This window comes from Gymnodraco acuticeps, unplaced genomic scaffold (genome assembly GCF_902827175.1).
Source record: "Gymnodraco acuticeps unplaced genomic scaffold, fGymAcu1.1, whole genome shotgun sequence".
In the NCBI taxonomy this organism is placed as follows: Eukaryota; Metazoa; Chordata; class Actinopteri; order Perciformes; family Bathydraconidae; genus Gymnodraco; species Gymnodraco acuticeps.
Window position 1 is genome coordinate 131,901 of NW_022992269.1, and position 19,991 is coordinate 151,891.

Here is a 19,991-nt window from a genome sequence, read left to right on the forward strand (position 1 = left end):
ATGCTAGGGCATGTCCGTGGGCGAACTCAAAAGGGGGGGGGGGGGGGGGGGGGTAAAGGGTGGGCAAGGTGTTCCCTTACTTACTTGTACTTTACTACAGTAGGCCTATTTATATTTGAACTTCTACTTTATACTTATATTAACAGCAATTGGAGTCAATGTAGGTTTAAAAAAAAGATACTGAGCCAGGGGAGGTCTGAAAATTAATATTCAGAGAAAAAACGTAAACATAAATGTAAAGGATAATATGGTAATTCTGGTCTAAAATCAAGAGTGTTTATTTTATGCTGAATCTTATTGTCAAGAACAAGACCGTTTTTTAACTTGCAGTTGAGACTGCCATTTTTTTCTCCAAATAAGATATATATTTGTGATATATTATACCAGTTTACTTACAGTGTCAGCCATAAAAGCAGGTATAGTTCCAGTATAATACATTTTTACAGCTGCAGCTATTTGTACAACTGAAGATTGGTTTCTAGAAATGTTACTGTAAAATAAGTGATAACGGTATCATAAAAAAAAGCTAACTGCCTTAATGATACTTGAAAAGACTAACCCAGTTTAAGTATTACTGCTCAAATAATTGCACATTTATTTGAGATAATAATAAATAATGGATTTCTCGCCTAATAGGATTTTCTTTAAAAGTTATTTTGAGTCATGACTCTCATAATGTGTTTTGTTTTATTACAACTGGGTGTTAAATGTGATAAATAAACACATTTTTCATACATTTCCCCAAAACTCTTGTGCTTAATGTGAGTAAAGATGTTGCTTCCCAAGCCTCACACACACACGCACACACAAACACACTCGCACTGCCAATCATGTTATTCCACTCGTTGCTATTTGAGAGTGAAGCTGCTCCCTCAGCGCGATCCTGCTGAGCGGCTCCGGTGACTTTCAGGATGTGATGCAGGAACAACAGTTCGTTCTGAAGGGGCTTTAAAGTTGGAATATTACAACAACAAAATTACACTTTAATGGACAGTATAACACTTTTGAACAATCTTTATTTAAAACTTATTAGAGAATATTAGAGAAACCTCAGCTGTGTACACTATATTAAGATTCACAGTATATTGTTTTTTCAGATAGTATTCAAGAGCTGTTACATGTAGTATGCAAGATGTGTATAAATGGTTTGGCAAGTAACAAATCGGACAAAGTTAACCAATATAAAATTGTTTTTTATTTTGTTTTTTTCATTTTCCAAGAGCTTTGTGGTTTGGCTCCGAGTTGTTATTCTGTTACCTTTGTATGCTCCATGGAAGGAAAATATTCTTTTTAATTAACTCTTTGAGTCTTAGTTTGGTTTTTCCAGCGTGAACATATTCATACTCCAAACCTGTTTAGGATTGGTATGTGCTATTGACTTTGGACATCACAAAACTGCATACTAACATACTATTCATACTAAGATGGTGTGACGTCAAAATGATGTGGAGTGTTTTCAGACTGCAAAGTAAGTGGATTTTGTGCATGTAATAAAAGCCTATCCGTGAAGTAGATTGCAAGAATTTATGAGTATAAGACCTGAGCATACTCAGTGGACAAATTCCCTAAATGCACTGCGGCTCTAAAGACTGTCCGATTGCAAACTTTAGAGAAGACTATTTGAATAACGTTTAGATAAAATAATTATGGCAAGTGAGATTTCAGTACAAATAATTATCATTATATATGATGTACTGTATAAACATATTTAAGAATCTGCAAATATTTCAATTTTCCTTGATATAACACTGGAAAATATTGAATAGAGTGGGAGAGGTAATGTTGATTCACATTGATGTTTAACAATGTTAATTCAACGGTAGTTTTGATCTGAAATGTTTTATACAGTCATGTCGTGCAGAGAAAGCATATTGCCTGAGTTTACTTCAGTTTGAACAGTCTTGATCTAATGGCACTTAAAGATAAATATAGAGCCCAGAATGAAGTACATACAAATTGAGTATGTAGTATGCAGTCATGTCAGTATGCAATTGCGAAAAAATCTATTGGGTTAGTTCATAAATTGGAAGACCATATTTTCCCTTTGCATTGACATTCAGTCTGTAATCTGGCAGAGGAGTAAAGTCAGTGAGATTCAGAATTTTCGCTACGCTCCCTTCTTTTCTCTCTGGTAGCCATGTTTTTTATGCGGCCTTGATTTGAGTCTCAAAGCTGATTCGCTCTTCTTGGATGTCCTTTTCCCCAACGTGAGCTCCTCCCCTCCTGGTTTCCACAGCAGCAACTGAGCGTCCTCCCCCCCCAGTGAACAAAGCCTCCCCCGCCGCGTCCCACAGGAAGCAGCGCACCGTAGAAGAGTGACCCCCCTCGAGGGTCCTCAGCAGACGAAGCCCTGCATGGTCACACTCCATCAGGTGGAGATCCCCGCTGTTCTTCCCTCCAACCACCAGCAGCCTCTGGGCCTCCTGCAGCCACCGGCACCCCACCAGGTAATCCACGCCCCCCCCGTCTGCGAGCAGAGGCAGGCCGCGGGCGTCGGAGGTGCTGAAGATGGTGAGGGGCTCGTCGGTGTCTAGCTGCCCCAGATCCCACAGGTGAAGTCCCTCGTCGTGGCTGAGGCACAGCAGCTGGGTGAACTCGGCTCCGGACCAACACACCGAGCCCGCGGACGAGTCGCTGTTACAGGTGGCCAGCAGCGCCTCGTCCTCACCCCCCCGGCTAAGGTCGAACACATTCACTAGGCCGTCTGTGGAACCTGACGCCAGCCGGTCCTTCTCTCGAGGGTGGAAGCACACCTTAAAGATAAGATAAGGTAAGATATATTACATTACATTTCATTTAGCTGACGCTTTTATACAAAGCGACTTACAATAAGTGCATTTAACCATCAAGAAAGAAACTCAAAAGCAAGAATCCTGCAGTTACATTTCTATCTATAAACCCAACCAGATGAAGTACTACTTCATTAGCTTCACTTCAAGCCAAATTCTTTGTAAGTGCTACTTACAGAAGATTTATTGGGTTTTTATATTCATACAGATTCCAATTTCATCATAACTCAAGAACACCATAGAGAGGTGAGTTCTCTGCTGGCCAGAGGCAAATAGTTGTTTAGAGTTATAGGCAAGAATTACCTGTGTGATGTCATCACTGTGCGACTCAGAATACACTCCGAGGAGCTTGCCGCCTGGTTTCCTGACGTCCCAAAAAACCAGGAAGCTGTCTTCATCGTTCACCTGCTCGGTGCCGGCACACAGGAGCGTGTCGCTGCAGTTCAAGTCGAAGCTACAGTAGTTGTGTGACGGGCCGCTTTTAAACACCTGAACCGCTTCTGACCCGGGGCGGCGGACGTCCCACCCCCGGACCGTCCCATCAGCAGAACCAGAGTACAGGGAGTCAGGGGAGGTGTGGGAGAAAACGACCCCACAAAGCGGGCCGCTGTGGCCTTGATACTGACCCACCAGGCTCAGAGTGTCCTTGTTGTGGAGGTGGATGGTAAAGTTGGAGCAGGAAACAGCCAGTAGGCCGGCCGGCTGCAGGGCCACATCCAGCAGGTAGGTGGGCTCCTCTGGGAGAGACCGCCGGGCGAGGGACAAACCTTTGAGCTTCTCCTCCAGACCCTCCATGGCAGCCAAGATTCAAACACACTGAACAGGAAGGAAACACATTGTTCAAATCAGCCTATACTCACTGTAGTTCTTATTTTTTGTTTCCCCAAAAATAATTTTCTGAGGACTACACGTGATCTTACTGGACATACTCAACTTTCCCAAAATGCAGTGCTCTTGACACTTTGCAATGGCAAACTTTAGAGCAGACAGTTTAAATAATATACTTTTGGATAAAATAAGTATGATTGATGGCGATTCACTTTCAAGTCCAGTTAAGAAAACCCTATTTATTTTTATCATATTTAAATATGTCCTGCCCCCATCATGTGTCCATTTTGATTGTCTCTTCAATCTTTCCCCGATTTGTGTTTTTATCATGTGTTGATACTTGTAACCTCTTTAACATATATTTATTGAATTGTATGGTGTCCTCACTCTTAATAGCAAAACTCAATTCAAGTTTCTTATCAATGAATGTGTCCTCGCTTATTTGTCTTGTTTACGTGCACATTAGTATCACTTGTGTTGTTGTATTAATCATAGGAGACCGTTTAGCAATTCGGCATACAATAAAAATAACAATAAAGGTTAGAAAGAAGGTTCATATTTAACACCATTTAACACCTCTCCCACCGCAATTTATAGAAAATAATGTGGCGTTTGGTGGATATTACCTGTGCCGAATAAGGCACGTTAAAATAAAAAATAGCAAGGCATGAATTGTATTTATGTAATAATGATATTTGCCACTAAATAAAGAACCATACAGATAAATATATATTTTTGAATTGAGTTTGTTGGTTTCCTAAAACCTGGAGGGATTAAAACCACAATCACCGTTTGGATCAGTTATTGGACTTTCTAAGTTATGTGTTGTTATGTGTAATAAAGTGCTATTTTAAACCTACCTACACCACAACTAAAGTAAAAAAGAACCATACACGTTGTTGTTTACTTGGACTCGTCCCTCGCCATTTGGGAGAAAACACCGCAATTCACTCGAGGTTATTATAAAGCATTTTTAAATAATGTTTTAAAGAAAAACCGGTCAAAATAAAATGATATTTAAATCACGCTACTTTAGGTCAGCGCCTTTAGGTTATAACAAGCATGGAGGAAATAGGTTGTGTCACAATATTAACGGCCGTGTCGGAACTATAGGTCAGAACCCTACCCCGATAAAAGGTTCCGCTGATCTGGGAGCGGTTAGCGTTAGCGAAAAATATAATCCAAAAAGGTGTAATAATAAATAATGGGACCACGAAGACTTTCTGTTTAACCAAATATTATTCAATTTATCTATTTTTTAAATAGATAAGATAAGAAGTACTAAAATACTATACTGACAACTTTGTCACATTACACAATTCTCAGACTATATTAATTAATCAATTCAAAGATAATAATAAATAATTCATAATATACAAACAATCTGAATCGATGCCTCTTGCTCTAACATTTTATTTCCATTTTCTGCGAGCACGAGATTGTACATTTACTTTTACGAGTCCAGCAGGTGGCAGCAGCAACTTGCAGTTTGTGACACTTAATAAATACATTGGATAAATTAGACAAATTAAACAAAAAATACTTTAACCTTCTGTCTGCTTTAAATGTGACCCTTGATATAAGAGAAATATGACTTGTTTAGTATACTTTGTGTAATACAATTATTCTTTATCTAGTTTGCACTGTCCTCATGCTGAAGCCTAAACATGTTTGCATATCTACTTAGAACTTAAAAAAGGTTTAAACAGCAGTTAGACCTTGAACCGACTTTTAAAAAAAAAGTAATAACCTTTCTGTGGAAAAAAAGAAAAGGTGACATTTGATCTTATCTACTGTATGCAAGTGTTGAACAAAGATATAATTATAACAGACTAACTAAAATATTGTAGAAAAAACAATAAAGACAAAGAACAAAAAGAAAAAGGAGGAGGGGGAGTAGCAGAAGAAGAACATAAACCATTAATAATTCCTGTAGGGGCGTCTCATAGCAACAGCATTAGGAGTCAAAGTCAGCATTGCACAGATAAGTGTACACAGAGAGATAATGAGAATATGACATAACAAATTAAGGAAAGCACCAAGATAAATGTCTTTATGTTCAGGGCAGCGGCTGGAGTCCTGTGACACACCACCACTTCACCACCATCTGTGGATGAGGTGCAGCTCTGCAGCAGCAGTAAAGTAAACACTGGAGAAGCAACGTTAAAAACCCTCAAAAATAATCTAATGTCACACATTAGAGGAGGGCACCCATGGACTGAGATAAAAAGCATGAGTTTGTTGTCCGGTAACTGCTAGAATCCACTTCAAGACACTGGTACTTGCTTACCATGCTGCGAATGGATCTGGCCCTTCGTACATCCAGGACATGGTTAAACCGTACACCCCAGCGCGTGCACTACGCTCTGCATCAGCCAAACGACTCGCTGCGCCCTCGCTGCGAGGGGGACCCAAGTTCCCATCGGCGAAAACACGTGGGTTTGCTGTCCTGGCTCCAGGATGGTGGAATGAGCTCCCCATTGACATCAGGACAGCAGATAGCTTGCACATCTTCCGGCGCAAACTGAAAACTCATCTCTTTCGACTCCACTTCGAGCATTAGAACTATTAACGAAGCACTTTTATACTAATAAAGGACTGGCTTATCTAAAGCCAGTTGAGTAGCACTTGAAATGTTTGGCTCTATGAAACCTGATGTACTTATATGATTCTGTTTTCTTCAAGGTTGTGTCTTCCTGGTCGAATGTACTTATTGTAAGTCGCTTTGGATAAAAGCGTCAGCTAAATGCAATGTAATGTAATGTTGTCTGTTTGTAAGACAAAAAACATGAACACTTTGAAGTAACTTCTAAAACAGAGGTATTCAGTTAAAAAAGTGACACCATAGCAGACAAACTATAAGTACAAGTCTTGCATTCAGACCTTACTTAAGTGAAAGTACAAACATATTAGCTGTTGGAGCGATATACTGCTTTATATTATTTAATAGTAAAACATGTATTTTCTTTCTGTCCAAGTGTATTATTATTGAAGTTAGTTAAACTTGTTCTTTATGTATTATTTTGAAGGCATCGTTGGGCACCTGGTGTAATTGTTTATACCGGAGACCGTTGGTGGTGGGAGCCAAAGCACCGTTAGATTCATTTTTGGATGTATTTGTTGTATTAATAATATGAAAAGTAAACAGTGGACCGAACCATATGGGCCTGCAGCTCTACCAACTGTGTTATACAGCGGCCAAAACTCAGTGACTGTTTCACCCATGTTTCTCATGAAAACAGTCAATAAATTCAAATACAAACAGCAAAAGTTCAATATCTTCTTGAATTTATTTAACATTGACACAAAGCTTTGAACGACAGTGACTCACTTACATTTGAAAAAAGGCAGTGACAAATGAACGACAGTGTGGGAAAATGCTTCAGTCATTTCTTCCACATTAACGCAGCTACAAAGTGCAAAAGGCAACACGATAGGACAGGATGAAAGGTAATTCAAAACAAATGAATTTTAACACATAGCATAACATTTTTCTGAACAATCAAGGCACTAAAGGGAAGCGAGGAGCAGCTGGAGCTACCCAGATCAACCCCTCTGTATATTTGGTCAACGTGAGAAATATTTTCTGTATAAAAACTCTCTGAGATCCAGTCTTTGAGGAAGAAAGAAGACAAAAATATGTTCATGTTTTTCAGAGCAGAGCTTGGGTTTTAGAAAGAAGACATTTGGACATAAAAGATGCCACAAAAATGTTGGGGTTCATTATGAATTTGTAATAAAAATTTATTAAATCTGGGGTTTTCTGAGGACTGTAAACACAGAATCTTTCCCACTTATTTAATCTTTTTTTTTTTTTTACTTTATCAGATGCCAGCGCTTTCTATAACAAAAAAAAGTCACCACAGATTAAATCAAATCTTCCATAAAAACAACACTGTGCAGAGGAAATGTCCGGCTGCCAAGATGTAAACACACACCAACACGTTCAAAGCTTCTTCTGATTATGGCAGTTTACTAAATATATCTACAGTGTCCCAGTTGTGGTTGAAAATGATAATTTCAGGTCAATAATTCACTTTTGCGTAACTTGTCATCTTAAACACCACAAGACAAAATATGTAGATTTTAACTAAACTCTTCCAAAACCTCTAAATGATCATGTTTGAATTCCATGTTATCCACACTTTGCAGAAACACAGACACTCTCATATTGAACCTTCATGTGTATCAAAGGATGAATAATAACAGGTTTAATATCTATTGTCAGAAAGGAGGGCATGTGAGACTGAACAAATGTAACTCAACCTCAGGTTTAAGGGGTTGTCTGTTTTGTTGATGAAACTTCCTGTTTCACTGGTTCAGAGAGGAAACCACATTCAGACAAAAACACACCAACAAACAGAAATATGTTCGTGCACAAGGCAAGGAAACAGGAAGTGAATCGACCAATCACAGCCGGGCTAAAGGGGAAGCAGGTCCAAAGCTTTCTATTTGCTTACAAGAGAAATGTCAGGTTTAAAACTGATGCTTTTAAATATGTTGTTCAGGATACGATCAGATTATTCAAATGTAATCTGGTCAAAATTATTTGTTTACTAGTAAGTAGTATAGTAGTAAGTAGTTTGCAAGTAATCAGTAATTGTGTGTTACCTGCATTAGTTTTGAACAGACAGCAAGAAGTATTTTCGAAACAATATTCCTGAAGTTTCCAAATTAAAAGTACTCCTGGTGGTTTATGTTGAATCATTATTGGATTATTCTTACTGATGTATTATTGAGTTAAAACTATTCTTTTGATAACCAATTAGTTTGAGTTCCTGTGTGAGAGTTATCAGTTATCTGAATTTTGAATTTTTTTGAAACCAAATCATAAATAGATGTATTACAAAATTAAAAGACAACACTAATATCTGACTGCAGTTAAAGACCTGAACCCTGCTTTAAATCCTCACAAAGCGTTAACAGTTTTCTAATAAGATAACAAACTCTGGCCTAATATGAACATTTAGGACCAGCTTCCTCCGCCTGCCTGGCTCAGGGGGGACACAGTGCATTCTGGGAACAGTGCATTTATACAATGACAGTACCGTACAAACAACATACAAGTCGCTGCCAATAAGACTCTTGATCTCTGTTGGTCTTCAGCACTCTGCCTCTAAAAGTGCCCTCGAGCAAGGCACTTCACCCACAGCCGCTGCAGTGGAGCAACACGAGGAGGAATGTGTGAATCTGTGCAGAGGTTCAGTCTTTCTGCACTGGGAAATGTGTGAGGCTGACATCTGGAAACATCCCTGGTGTTTCTGAAAGATGTTCTGCTGAAGAGAAGCACAGTGGTTTGCAGTTACACCTGTTTAACTGGGCGTTTCCTCCCAGTTCATGATAATCATCTTCTTATTTATATATAAAATAGGCACAGGGGGAACAGTTCAGATGTGTCCACAGATGAGTGGATTTCCACTGAAGCAGTTTTAGTGGTCTTTCTTTATTTCTGTGACTCAGTTGTTGTGCGAGAGGTCGACAGGAGGAGAGAAAGTCTGTGTAGACGCTGAGAAAAAACGGTTCTCACAGCAAGTTTTATCCCATAAAAAACGTTTCAACGCATGTTTTATCGTACGTGAAAATCTATCACGCATCCATCTTGTTTAGGGCTGCAGGCAGTTATTTCGGTCAATGCTGCGATCATGGACACAAACATTTTAGAATCAACTAAAAAGATTTGACAAGCTGGACTAGAAGAAGTGAAGTACACATTTAGAAATGTCTGCTTTTTTGACTTGTTCCTTAATAATAGTAAAAACCTTCTCGCACTGTAAGTTAAATCGAGATTTGAACAACAGTCAGAAATAAATGAGGAAAAAAAGGCAGGTTATTTTAAGATTGTATGCATTCTCTCAGCTACTATGATCATTTTGAGAGATTTCTAATGAGATCCACAATTGAAATATTATTTTGTGTATATTTTCTAATTCTCTCTCTCTTCTAAAATCTGAATGGTTTAGCTGAGAAAAGCTATACATCTGTATTGTGCAGGATATGCATTTGTTGCCTGACCTCGCTGTCAGCGATCCACGCGTCTTCCCTCCTGAGATCAGCGCTATCTCTCCTCCTGCCGACAGACTCTCTCTGCACAGGAAGTGGAGGGCCATCAGTTTACAGTGTTAGAGGAAAGAAAAATAAGCAGAGTCCAGTTCCTGTCATCCCGTATAAAAAACTATTTTAAACTTCTCTGTACATTTCCCAAACAAAGTGTCACTTCCTTCTGGATCATAAAATGCTTTTCTCCAGCAAGGAACAAAATATCAACCTCAGAACAGACGATAATTCCCCTGAACAAAGAGACAACGAGAGAAAGTGGGGAGAGCCCTTTAGAACAACTATACACATGCAATTAAACACCTACAAAATGATCCAATTTGGATTCCTGACACACGTCGATTTGTTTTAGTCTAACACTAAAAGTTTAACACATTTAAAACACAGGTGTCAACTCCACAGGTGGGGGGGGGGGGGGGGGGGGGGGATCAGGATAAACTCTGATACAGGAATATGGAAGTATAAAATCATATTGCTTTGAGATGTAAAAAAAGAAAGTGTATGAATGATTGATAAGCTTTGTGACAAAGAACCACACAAAGTTTAAACACTGAATGAAAAACATTTAAATAATCAATCAATCTTTTCCCTCAAGAACTCAAAATATTCACTGATGCAGATCCTCTAAATGTGAGGATTTGCTGCGTTTGTTTTTTAGGATTTCAACTGAATATTTTGGGTGTTGCTCTTTTGGTGAGTTTTAACAATACCATTTATCATCATTTCTTCTTTCATTTTACAGATAAAACGATGAAACTGCAGCCTTGTACCATTAGCTGTGTTGGGTACTTGTTGAAGAGGCTTGAGGTGAGTTTCTAAACCCTTTTCAGACAGCATTTGGTATATTTCAGTGTGAAGTCGTTAAACTCTGCCTTCCAGTACACCTGAAGGCACTGACACGTTGCAGCTAAATGCAGTACAAATGTCAGTCTTCCAAAAATGTACTTGTGTGGTTCTTTGTCGGAAATCTCAATAAAAATAAATGCATTCATAAAAATTGTAAATAGTAAGACACAGGTTATTTATCAGTAGCCATCAGTGGTGTCTGTAGTCTTTAGAATCTGATCTAATATGAATTCATCTGCTGGAGGAGGAGGAGTGGTTGTTTGGCTCCGACCCGGTTTGACCCGGGATCTGGAGGCGCCATTTATATTCATTTTAAATAAATCTAAAAGAACAGATCTGAAAGATATCACTGGTCTCAGAATCGTTAAAATGTACCAGTTTTCCCGGCTCATGCTTGCTGATCCCAACATTAGGAAAACTGAAAACACCCAGATCAGATTTTAGGCTTTAATTCCCCTTAGATCCAACCCAGAGAACTTAAAGAGGGGTTCTGGATGTGAACAGCATTAGATGACTGTAACTTCACTGTTTTCCAACCAGCGCATCCAATCAGGAGAGATGGAGGTAGCTGAAGAGCAGCGGGACCAGGAAGCCCACGCCGAAGCCCACCGTCCCGTACACGATGTAGCGGTACGGCAGCTCCACCTCCATGTGCTGCCGGGCCTTCCTCATGTCCGTGCTGGGCACCCCGAACAGCCGGCACACCAGCGGGAGGGTGAGGGCCTTCATCAGCGCCCGCATGGCCATCAGCACCAGCACGCCCAGGACGAGCCGCAGCACGGACAGGCCCACCAGGCCAGCGCTGAGGGGGGGCATGGTGTAGGGGAGCTGCTCCGGGGTGGGGTCGGGCAGCAGACCCAGGTGGTAGTTGACGTGCGAGGCCAGGGCCACGCCGGCCCCCGTGCCCAGGATCTGAGCGGTGTCGCCCCGCGAGGTGCTCCAGGTGTCCAGGGTGAAGGAGAAGAGGGCGAGGCCCAGGTGGAAGCAGACGATGATGAGCGGGGCGTAGCGGTGCGACAGGTTGAAGCCATCGATCAGGTCCAGCAGCGGCAGGAAGAAGAGCAGGATCAGGATGCTGTACAGGACGCCCACTATGACGTCCTGGAGGAAAAATAAACAGAAAAATAGGTATTTAGTCTAATGCAGAGGCCTGTACTACGAAGCTGGTTCAACCTAACCTGGATATGTTTGAGTTAGCCGGTTGGCCTAATCCAAAACATACGCGCTCTCGCTAAACGGTCCTACGACGCGGGTTATCAAGTGGATCGCTCAAGCCAGCCATGTCCTATCTAGTTAGGTGCGCGTTCACATGAAAGGGGTGGTATTTGGAGCATTCGACCAATCACAAACATGGAGAAGCGTACTGACAGCGCAGCGTCATACTTCCTGAATGAAAAGTCAACTATATAATTAGACAAATATGAAGACATTAAACTTTAAACATCCATGACTTAAACACTTTATCCAGGATAAAAGCCACATAGTCTGCACCTGCAAGGTGAATACAGCTGGCAAAAGAAAAAGTGTTTGAATGCGTACATTAACAGGTTTATGATATCACTGCCCCGTCTAAAACACGAGTGGATCTGACTTTAATTACATTTGTCTCGAGTGTTTCGTCAACTTAATGTGTTGCTTAAAATAATACTTCTGCATACAGTATGTGATACTGTGAGTGTTGCACGGCCAGATACGGCTCAGCTGACTCAGATAAGGAAATATATGATACATTATGATGTGATATGCCGCGGACTGTACTTAATGTTACTCTGATCCGGTTACTTATGTTGTGGCAGATATTTAAGTAAGCTTTCTTAACGCTAATGTTATAATAGTCAGATTGCTCTGAAAATGGAGGTGATATTCTATTAATGTTCACGTTCACACAGTCGGTGATTTTTGCCGGCCGTCTTTCCTGCGACGGCAGCTTTTCTGTATTTCCTTTCTCCTGTAATATGACTTGATCGCTTTAAACTCCGCACACTGAGCTCTGATTGGTCAGCAGGCAGTGCTTTCACTGAGTTGAGCTCTTAGCCTGCAACCTAACCGTTAGCCGCACAGCATAAGTTACCATGGAGATCTAGCCTGCTAAAAAGATAACCAGCGTCGTAGGACCGGAAACCCCGAGTTTTCCCAGAAGTTAGCCGGCTAAGCGAAAATCCTGCTTCGTAGTATACGAAGGTGTTAAATTAAAAAGTAATATAAAAAAAGGTTATTGCTTTTCATGATGACGGTATGGTTGGTTCAAGTTGGACATTGGGGATAACAAGGTTTATTTTTTGTTTTTTTTCGTGCGTGTTGTGTATGTTTTTCATATTGGACTACATGTTGAATTTTTTGGCTTGTTTGCAATATGTTTTTATTTAAATCTGACAATCGTTAGGCATAAGGCTGAAGGAAATTCAGTGTTTACGTTGCCCCAACAAACATAGGCTCGCAAAATATTTATTTTTAAAATAGTGTTCTTACGCACAAGTCTATTGACAAGAATTGTTTGATTGGGAATACATTTTATAGGAAAAGACATTTGAACATTTTGGTCCTCCTAAAGAGATTATGACTCGAGAGAGCAAAAGAATGTACACATTAATTATACTATATTTTCTGTTGATGGATAAAAGAAGTTGAAAAGAGGAAGCAGAAGTCAGCGAGCTTTACGTGTCCATGAACTGCGGACTCAAACACAAAGTTCATTACGGTCGTTTTTTTATTGAGCAGCAAACTGACAGTTGGCTTCCTGCTCCAATGTTGAGCATTTAACCGCTAACTGAGGATTTAACCGCTCAGACATACAACAGACTTCCTGCTGAACTAAAAAACCCTCACTGGTGATTCAGAAAATTCAAATGTTGTCAACGAGACAATGAGGTGCTGTTATTTGTACATACATACAGTTTCCTACAAAAATCTGAAAACAAACCGAGTATAAAAGTCTGCTACCAAGATTGTTATATTGTTAATAATTCAGAACTAACAGATCTTAACAGGTTAGAAATGGTAGAAGTAATTGTTGCAGAATGTCTTAGTACCTTGTTGTAATCAGTATGAGTATTTCTGAATTTCTCTATTTTATTGTAGAAAAATGTAATATTTTGGAGTGTAGATATAATAACATGCCAATGCAAATACTCTCCAGTTTTATTGTGCACAGAAAGTGCAGAGTGTCAATTTAAAAGTCGCTTAGCAGGCGGACAGCAGTGTCTACCTTTCCCAGGGTAAGAAATCAATGAGTGTTGCTGTAAATGTACACCAGCCTCAATCCACTGGCCAAACGCTGGAACATTTCCAGTGCTGCCTGGCATGTTAGCGCACTTTAACGGCAGCACTGGACGGAGACCAAGGTCCTGCTACAGTTTAAATATCTATTTGGCTGCTTAACTACACGTTGTGTTACAGATAAGCCCTGATCTCAGTCAGTCATTAACCAGCTCTGAACTACGAGGGCCTCAGAGCTCAGCAGGAACCCACGTCCCGGCAGCCTGACTGTACAAGGACACGTTTTACTGTCCGACAATCGAAAGCTTGGATGTGATTTATCCCCCTTACCGCTGCCTAGGGTTGTAAAATTCCAGGAATTTTCACAGATGGAAACTTTCCATGGGAATTAAAGGGAATTAAAGGGAATAAACTGGGAATTTTCAAAATTGAAGGTTGGCTCTTCATAGGGAACTTAAATATAGTTGGGGAAAGTATATTTTAGCATAATCTTGACTAAAACAAACAGATGCCATTCAAGTACACTTGAATATCCATGCCATAGCACACTGCTTACTGCATGGCTATTGAGACCACACCCCCTTACAAGCACTGTGCATTCCTCCATCACATGCACAGATGATTTCGAGAAGACTGGATCACACTTTTGAGCCCAAAGGACAAGACAAATGAAGCCACATCTTTACATTTAGAATGGGACTTTGTGGGGATTTTTGGATGGGGGTGCATTTTTGTTAATTTTTTTAATGAGTGGGGTTGGGGGGGATGAGTAATATTTAACTCAACATTCCTGTTTTCGTTCTTCAATTAAACAAATAATTGTTCAATAAAATAATTAAAACTTCTTCTGTTCTACTTAAATAAAAAAATAAATAATAATCTGTTGAAATGTCATGTTTTTTGTTTAATTTTGCATCGCATATTTCCAAAATTCCCCAACTTAACTTCCCATGGAAAGTTTCCGCCCCTTTGCAACCCTACCGCTGCCGCTGTAAACGTTTATCTGTCTGCTTCCTCCTCCTTTATGATAGTGAGTAGAGCGAGCAAGTCAGGTTTCATTGGGGGGGATTGAGAGGCATACTATGAAGAGCTGGTCAGAGGATGCGTTCAAAATTTAGTCAGTAATTTGAGGAACGTCGAAAATGAAATGCGAACGCAGATAAAAGTTGAGCTCGAAATCATCCAGCATCAATTGAAGTCTCCGGTTTTTGGGTACATTTTGGTTTCGCATGTTACGTACAAGGTGAAGGACAAAGACAGGTGGACCGAACCAAAGCTTGTTTGTCGGCATTGTTCAACTAAAATTGGTTACGCGGCTGGCAATACATCAAACTTGCACACTCTTGAAAAGGCATCACCCGAACGTCAATATCACCGGTACCAAAAGAAAAAAGGAATGAAGTGCCAAACCCAACTCCCACTAGCATTTAAGCCTCCACCACTCGCAGAAAGTTCAGACCGAGCCAAAGCTATTACAAACGCCAAATATCCTTATGTTGCCATGTTAGCAAAGCGCTACCTGGCTGTATCTGCTACCTCTGTCCCTAGCGACAGGTGTTCTCCACAGCAGGAGACATTGTTAGTGCCAGCAGATCTGCCCTTTCGGCAAGCAATGTGGACAGGTTCATCTTTCTTTAAAAAAACATGAAAATACAATGACAAGCAAGTCCTAATGTCAAACTGGCTGCTTAGGTGCTAGTACAGTACAGTTCAAATACAGATTATTTCAGTTCATCGAAAAGCTGCACCTTAATGTTCATTTTATTATATTTTGTATTTATTTGAGTGAATATTCAGTTTAATAATAATTAAAAACCCAAAACTAATAGTTTATGTTTTGTGAGTACTAGTAGCCTACAGTAAAGTTCAAATACAGATTATTTCAGTTCATCGAAATGCTGCACCTTAATGTTTATTTTATTATATTTTGTATTTATTTGAGTGAATACATTATTCACAGTTTAATAATAATACAAAAAAATATATATATATATGTTTTGTTCTGTGAAAAAAAATTCTGCTGTACCGAAAACGTACCGAACCGAACCGTGACCAAAAAACCGAGGTACGTACCGAACCGAAATGTTTGTGAACCGTTACACCCCTAATATATATATATATATATATATATATATATATATATATATATATATATATATATATATATATATATATATATATATATATATATATGAGCTGACTGAAGTAAAAATGTCCACAAGGTTCATGCTATTTGATAGATGCTTTTATCTTAAGTGCTTTACATAATGAATGAAAATATGAGTGTATTATGTCAGCATGGGTGGAACTAGAGCTAGTGATAACCCTAAATTAGACTCCTGTCTGCTGTCCACCTGAACCCTATAATGGCTTAATGGATCCAAAATTCATAAAGATTGTAAAAGTTCAATAAGGGCACCTGTTTTGGATAACTTACATAATCTTCTGCTTATCATTAAAACAAAGTATTATCAACATCAGGTGACTTATTAATTGACTAATACTTTCATCGTATTGTATTTGTAAACTTGTATGTTATACAGCACAAAATCTCAAAAAACACATTTGCCTCAGAGCAGGCTTAATCTGTGGACCTTAAAACATCCTCTATCCCAGTGTTTCTCAAACTTTTTCATACCAAGGATCACTTAACCAATAAAAAAACACTCGCGGACCACCTAACTCCACAAATATCCAAAAACACATCATTTTTTACAAATCGCCTGAAAATTGTACAAACAATTGGCAACATGTGTGATGAAGGTGCTTATCTGGGCTATATCATGCAATTGAAAGTGAAACTTAAGCTCGTTCCATTGCGGAGATATTCCCGCGAGAGTGCGAAAAACTTAAATAAATGTATTTATTTCAAATGTGAAATTTTACCAATATACTCACGGACCACACTTTGAGAAGCACTGCTCTATCCTTTCTGTCCTCTATCCTAACGCGGGAGGAATCACAAAAGCTGTTAGGATACCATACCTGAGGGCTTAATGAATCTGCTTCAGTAAATGTACAGAAACCAGAGGGAAAAAGAGTGAGTCAAGAGAAAATAATCAGAAAGAGGCTGAACTCGAAACAAGAAACAGAAACAGAATGTGCATTGGTCGCTAGCTAGCTTACGGCTAACATCTGTAAAGTCTAAACTTTGGAATAAATGCACAATGTTGTTTTCTGAAACCTATCCAAACTATTTAACACGACATGAGGAGAACTGTGAAAAGATGATCTAGTGTCCGGTTGATGCCGTGTTCACCAAACAAACACAGAACTAAGGGTTAAAAATGATGCCTTTAAAACGTGTTTAAACACCTAGCATTTGAGTGATAGTTGAGCCGTCTGGTGAAAGGTTTGTACTGTAAATGTCACAAAAACATCATCAGTAGCAGAACAAAGCAGTAGGATGTAGTTGCATTGGGTGTGATGATTTCCAGAACACATTAAGAGCCATGCAGACCTGGCAGAGCAGACCGCTAATGGCTCACCATGCGGAGCTCCACTCCCTGAAACAAAACAGTTCCCATGAGCCTCCAGAACAGACATCAGGCTGTGTTATGGGCTCTGTGCATGGTGACCTGCACATTTAAAACCTTCTCATGTTACTTCAGTTCGGAGGTCTGGACCCAAATGTTGGGTTTCTGAGATCATTGTTGAAACCAATCCAGTTCATGTGGCGGGGTAATGAAAACATAAAGCTGCTGTCTGGTGACTTGTGATCTTAACCCCTTGCAGTTGAATTATACACCTCTTTTTTGGTGGATTTTAACTCTCTTACGACACAGGCGTCCATTGCAAATAAACAACAAATCAGCATAGACATAACAGGAAAGACTGTCTAACCCTAACCCTGCCTGTGAATCATAATGTTTCTAAATCACTTTAGTATCAAAGTAATTGCCGTCTATACGTCAATAGAACACAGCAAACAGGAACTGCCAACAGACAATTTAGCATGCTTTTAAGGGAGACACAAATGTAAAAATAAATGTTTGGCTAATGTTGTAGCCTACCACACAACTCCATATATCCATGACACCATTATAGAGATATATGTAAATACTTCCAAGTCTAGCAGACAACCCAAATATGTCTGAATTACAGAGATTTGTTTCCTCATGATGTCATGCTGGGATAATAAATATCAGCTGTGGTTTGAATATCTCAGAAAATATGGTTTCTTAGAGCTTGCTTAAAAGGGAGATTAGACATTAAGGGATTATTTAGATTACCCGACAGCTTGTTACTGGTGGAAAGTCCGTTTAAAATGCAAGTCTGGGCTGAATTACAAAGGCTTTTATGGTTACAGACATTATTCCCATCCTTATGAGATTGAGCATGAAGGAGAAATGAACATGAAGAAGAGCAGCAGGAGTTGGTGGGGTACAGACGGAGGATTTGATCCTGACTGTACCACAAGTGCTCACATTCATTATTTTGTTTTCATGCGGGAACAGGGGGAGAAGGAAAGGGAGGGAAAGTAAGAAACCGGGGACATGTGGAATACAAACTGTAACAGGAAGAAATAGTAAAAGGAAACTGATGGTTAAACGGTTCCCTGCTGTTAGTAAACAGAACAACAATGCCCTGTGGTGTGGTAGATTTGTTGTGATTAGACAGTGTTACATCCTCTGATGCAGTTTGTTCACAAAAAGACTTCTGCAGATTGACCACCAGAGGTGAAAAAAGTAGTAGTTGATTAGGAAGTCAAATTAAGCGACAAAACCTACTTCAAATGTTTTAATCAATATTTGTAAAAACTAGAACGGTATTTACAACATTAACAGTCAGGTTACAGGAACTTCCTCTGAAAAATAGTGCAAAACAGAGAATCTTTGAATCCAAGGAAGCCATATTTTCCTGTTTTTCTATGAATATGGAACACATTTACTGTGGGTTAGGGTTAGGGTTTAGACAACTACTACAAACACCTGACATGCAAAAGTAATATTGCTCTTAAATGCAATTTATTAAGATTATGAAGACGCTGGTCATCACATTAATGAACTCCCTGGGACTCTCTGATGTCACAGACAGTTGTGCTACTGTTAGTGCTGGGATGAACTGCTCTTTGGTTAAACCCTGGATCAATGAGGCGTAAAAGCAGGACTCAGGATTGTGTCCTATAATTTGCTCACTGTAAATCTAAATACTGCTGAATTAATGAATCGTCCTAAATATATTTTCTAGGTCTTGTTTAACCAAGAGGACAACAGGAATATGTTTGCTGCTGACTTAGTTACAGATGTTATGTTGAGTGTGTGAAGCAGTGAGAGGCGGCAGATGTGCTCGTGGTTCCTGAGGTGGAGGTCTGAGCCGCGACACCAACCGGGGCGGCCACAAAAAGCCCTTCTACCTTCTAAAGTTTGTCTGGGAGGACGGCCAGCACACTGTAACGTCTGCTTTTCCCACACCGCCAGCCATCAATCCCTCTGACACAGCAGACACCACGGAGACCGTTACCAAAGCAACAGACAGCCATAGCCCAACAGCGCACCGGGAATTACATCATGTCCCAGATAATTATTTACACCAAACAGACTATTTATCCACTTTAAGTACTTAAACATAATTAATAATAACCGAGTTAACCAAGATAATCCAGATTTGCTTTTATTATCCAACAGAAATACCCAGCACAAATGTTCCAACTCAACTCAAGCCGCACTAGTTTCAAAAGTCTAAAAATCTTTCTAGAAAGTCAAGTTGTACAAATGAATTGGATGGACAGAGTTATTACAGTCGTGCCAAGTCTACATATACCAGATACTTAAAGTATAATAATAATAAATACACATATCAGAGAATTTGATTGTTTTATTTCAGTCGTGATGCAAGAGTATTTCCTCAAATATATTTTCTAAAAATACATTAGCAACCCTAGCTCTAACTAATGCCACACATTTCACAAATATACTGACTTCTTTTGACCGAAACCCAGTTGTGTATTTGTACTTTTATATCCCCATGTTGGTTTGCCTTTAATTCACAAGAGTTTGTTTGATAAAATACTAGTTTCAGCAAAGCAATTTCTAGTTTAATTATAATATATAATATTTTACACTGGTTGTGTTTGGCAGATGTCCAGAGGGTAAACTCTCACCAGAGCCAGCTTGTAAATAGAGAAGAAAGCCCTTTTTTAAGTAGGCTCTCGGCTCTGTACTATGGACTGAAGCGAGCACACTCAGATTCCCTGCAGACATTTGTATCTATTTATTGCCTTTTTTTTGGGGGGGGGGGGTCTCTTGGCAACCCATT

The 19,991-nt window shown here is 39.6% G+C and overlaps 2 protein-coding genes across 2 annotated transcripts in view; both read right to left on the reverse strand.

The window, feature by feature from the left end:
• Positions 1-996: 996 nt before the first annotated feature.
• wdr89 (WD repeat domain 89) lies at positions 997-4,696 on the reverse strand. Its single transcript, XM_034207254.1, is given in 4 exon segments — positions 997-2,260; positions 2,262-2,753; positions 3,093-3,605; positions 4,511-4,696. Coding segments are annotated over 3 exon segments (1,137 nt in total). The 5' UTR covers positions 3,585-3,605; positions 4,511-4,696; the 3' UTR covers positions 997-2,107.
• Positions 4,697-6,883: 2,187 nt separating this feature from the next.
• Positions 6,884-19,991, reverse strand: part of sgpp1 (sphingosine-1-phosphate phosphatase 1) — a 30,511-nt gene continuing 17,403 nt past the window's right edge. Inside the window, exon 3 of the mRNA XM_034207259.1 lies at positions 6,884-11,618. Coding sequence (XP_034063150.1) covers positions 11,067-11,618 — 552 coding nt within the window. The 3' untranslated portion in view covers positions 6,884-11,066. The remainder of the gene's footprint in view (positions 11,619-19,991) is intronic.